Here is a 4,219-nt window from a genome sequence, read left to right as displayed (position 1 = left end):
ACCATTGACGTAAGATAAGTTCAGAACACCAGAATTTATACTCTTCTCTTTCATTCTCCATGTATTTCCTCATTTCCTCTATGTCTACTGCCTATCAAGACCTTTTAGATAGCTGTTGCCTGCATGATTAGACCGCTACGGTGGCCTAGTGGTTAGAGCGTCCGCGTCGGATGCAGGAGGTCGTGGGTTCGATCCCCGGCCGAGTCATATCAAAGACTTACAAAAATGGTACTCACAGCTGCCTCGCGTGGCGCTCAGCATCAAGAGGTTAGTGTTAGGACTGGTCGACCTGGTGTCAGGATAATGTGACTGGGTGGGACATCATGCTACATGTCTGCGGCATGATGCCCCAGCGCTAGACATCACTATAAACTGCCACATTGCAGACATCGTAGCGATATGACTGAAAGATTGTTAAAGCTACTTTAAAAATCCAAATTACATCACATCACCTGCATGATTAGTAATTAGTTAAGTTTATAAAGGAGAGTAACCTGAAAGTTGCAAAACTCGATTCCGATTATTTTGCCTGGAACACGTATTTGTATTATCTTCTTGGCAATAATATGTTTAAACTGCACAGAATCTCGTGACATATTTTCAGCTTCATTTGCATGATTAAACGTGTCGTTATATATATATATATATATATATATATATATATATATATATATATATATAGTATGATTTGGGGAGTCACGTGACCCCCCTTGACCTGCAGGGTTTTGTTTGTTTGTGGTAGATGAAGGTCTTTTAATTGGTTTTCTTAATTGGTTTCTTTAATTACTTCTAACCCTAATGTAAAAAATGTCAAAAAACTAAGATAATTAACTGCAAATTGTATCGTGACCCTTACTCAAAATTAACCTGTCATATGAAACAGACTTTTCAAAACTGAATCACATGTAATTACGTTTCTCCTTTTTAGCATGCAATGCTCCGGGTACGAAAACGAAGAGGTTTTGTTAACATTATGCAGAAGTAGCAAAATGGATGACATGTACTGAAAGTCGATAAAATCAATATGAAACACATGCTTACAAATTATTATTCATAAAATATTCAGATTATAAGATCATATTTCAGTAACACGTTGAAATTGAAAACGTGATGTATACTTCTTATTACTACCAAATTCGTTGTATGATGCCGTATATAAAGAGATTTTGAACGATCTCAACTCTAAGATAAAGCAGTTTGATAAAAACGATGCACTTTTAATTAAATATACTAATAGGGTATCATTTATAAATTCCCAGCATGGGTTTTTCCCTTCCCCGAAATAGCACAATGATCACCATTATGACAGTGCAAAGAAATGCCCTGTAGACAGAAATTAAGCAACAGAATACGAACGTTTAAAAAATTACTCACGTAGAAATGTTAAAATCAGTGATAAGCAAAGATCAAATTAAAATACAGAGCTATATCAGTTGGCATTAAATGCATCACAGGTATATTATCAATTTTAATTTTAGTAGGTTTTTTTTTAACATTACAGGCTCTAAGTGAAGGCACAATTAGAAACATATAGTTAGCGGCGGCGAGTAATTAAATCATCATTGCGTAACATGTTGTTCACACTGCTTGTACAGGTCCATTGGATCCGTACGGGATGGAATAAGACGCTTTCGCCCCCCACGAGTCTCCCAGCTATGGGTAAAAATAGTGTGATGATCGCACAGCATGACTGGGTGGAAATCGTCTTCGAAGAAGTCAACGGCCAGGGTGGAATGGCTCCAAGATGAACTCAACGACCATGTGATCAGGGCCAGGGCGTGCCACACCATATCAATGGATTTAGGCTGTGGTAATCCAGTCTGGAGAGGGATGGGCTCAGCCAGGCTGTGTCTTGTCATTGACACATCAACTGAAGATAAATAACAATTCTTCCATATCGGATCGGTCGCAGCCCGGGTCAACAATGACCGCGCCTTCCGCTGCACACCAGGACGGAGCTGACAAAAATGCTACTGGTGCCACCACTACCAAGATCCGTGGGAGAGACAACATCATCATCGGTAGATGGAACGTTAGAACACTGAGGGCTGTGTGAAAGTTGAAAGAACTTACACATGAGTTGTAGAGGTACAAATGGAACATTATTGGTCTCTGCGAAATGCGCTGGAAAAGCTTTGGCGAAATAACAGCAGATCAAGGGCATAAGCTCTACTTCAGCGGAAGAGGGGACCAACACAGTCATGGTGTTGGATTTCTTGTCCACAAGGGCATTGTGAACATTATTATGGGTCGCTGCCCAGTCTCAAGCAGGCTCATTACCATCCGCCTGAGGGCGACTCCATTCATCATCACAATCACACAGGAATATACACCAACATCAAACTATGATGACAACGAACTGAAGAATTTTTATAACCAACTGCAAGATGTCATTGAGAACTCACCCAAGAAGGACATTCTGTTTGTACAAAGGGACTTGAATGTAAAGGTGAGAGTTCATTCACAGACAAACTGGCAAAGCACCCGTGGAATCTTCTGCAATACAGAAACAAATGAAAGAGTACTCAGGCTCTTGGAGTTTGCTGCCTACAACAATCTTGTACTAGCCAACACGTTCGGCTATCACATAACATCTAGAAGATTGACCTGGCAGAGTCCAGATGGACAACATCACAACCAGATTGACTACATGTTGGTGAAAAAACCGTTCTGCACAGGACTTAATATCGCCAGAACACGGATTTTTCCAGGAGCATATATTGGGTAGTGACCATGATTGATTAGTGACAACTTTTCGCCTCCACCTGACAATGATCAAAAAGCCTAACTATCCAAGAATCAGATTTGCCCTTGCAAAATTGAAAGATCCAAAGGTCGCAGAAGCTTTCCAAGCAATGGCAGGTGGTAAATATGCACCTTTGATAACCCAGGACAGCTAAAACACGACCTAGAGTCCTTAACAACCACATTTAACACAGATGTGACTAGCACAGCGAGATCATTGGCAAATATTGTCGAACAAAGAAACCATGGGTCCTTGAATTATGCAACAAAAGAAGAGAACTGAAAAGGGGAAAATAAGATCATGAAGGGGCTAGAAAATACAGACAGATAGACAATATGATCAGGAAATGCATTAAAAGGCAAAGGAATCCTGGACAGAAAGACAATGCTGCACAAAATCAAAGACAGTCTGAGTAGAAATGATAGCAAAATGGCATATCAACTGGTGAAAGGTCTCACAACCCATAAACCAGGGAAAACTACCACAAGCAAGAGATCCTCACGCGATGGAAAGACAACTGCTCAGAATTGTACAATCATAAGACCAAAGGAGATCAAGCAGTATTAAATTGCCCTCAGGCGGAAGAAATTGATGACAACTCCATTCTTCGTGAAGAAGTAGATATTGCAGTTAGATCACTAAAGAAAGGAAAGTCATCTGGCATTGACAACATACCAGCAGAGTTCATTCAGGCAGGAGGAGAAGAGATATTCACAATCTGAACAACAATATGCAACAAGATATGGCAGACAGGAGAATGGCCCACCACATGGACTCAATCCTTGGTCATCCTGCTGCCCAATAAAGGAAACCTACAGCTATGACAAAACAACATAATCATCAGTCAGATCAGTCATCCGAGCAAAGTCATGCTAAGATAATTCTCATCAGACTAAAGCCTCAAGCAGAGAAAATTATTGCTGAAGAGCAGACAGGCTTCCGAGCAGGAAGGAGCACAACAGAACAAATCTTCAATCTCAGACTCGTTTGTGAGAAATACCTTCAGCATCAGCAGAATCTATAGCACGTCTTTATAGATTTCAAAAAGGCATTTGATAGGGTATGGCATGCGGCCTTATGGACAACATGAGGAAGTACAACATCAGATCATGCCTGGTACAGGTTGTTGAGCACCTATATGACAAAGCCACCAGTGTTGTCTTCATCAATGGTTGCAGAGGAGATTGGTTTCGAACAACAGTTGGAGTCAGAGATGAATGTATACTGTCACCTACACTCTTCAGCATTTTCCTGGAAAGGATCATGGGTGATACCTTGCATAACCACACGGGCACTGTCAGCATCGGAGGAAGAACAATCACCAGCCTTTGCTTCGCAGATGATATTGATGGTTTAGCAGGAGATGAAAAAGAATTGGCTGACTTGGTTAAGCGCCTTGATACAACCTCCACATCATACGGTATGGAGATTAGCGGCCGAAAAACTAAACTAATTACAAACAACACCAATGGC

At 40.8% G+C, this 4,219-nt stretch overlaps 1 protein-coding gene across 1 annotated transcript; it reads left to right on the top strand.

Annotated features, from left to right (window-relative positions):
- The first annotated feature begins 2,119 nt into the window (after nt 1-2,119).
- LOC149804826 (protein CFDP2-like) lies at nt 2,120-2,728 on the top strand. Its single transcript, XM_089933291.1, has one exon. The coding sequence runs from the start codon at nt 2,120-2,122 to the stop codon at nt 2,726-2,728; it is 609 nt and encodes a 202-aa protein (XP_089789417.1).
- The last annotated feature ends 1,491 nt before the right edge of the window (nt 2,729-4,219 follow it).

This window comes from Sinohyriopsis cumingii, chromosome 2, assembly GCF_028554795.1.
Source record: "Sinohyriopsis cumingii isolate HCF-2022 chromosome 2, ASM2855479v2, whole genome shotgun sequence".
Taxonomy (NCBI): Eukaryota; Metazoa; Mollusca; class Bivalvia; order Unionida; family Unionidae; genus Sinohyriopsis; species Sinohyriopsis cumingii.
Note: the sequence above shows the minus strand (reverse complement) of the source record. Positions and strands in the feature narration are given on the sequence as shown.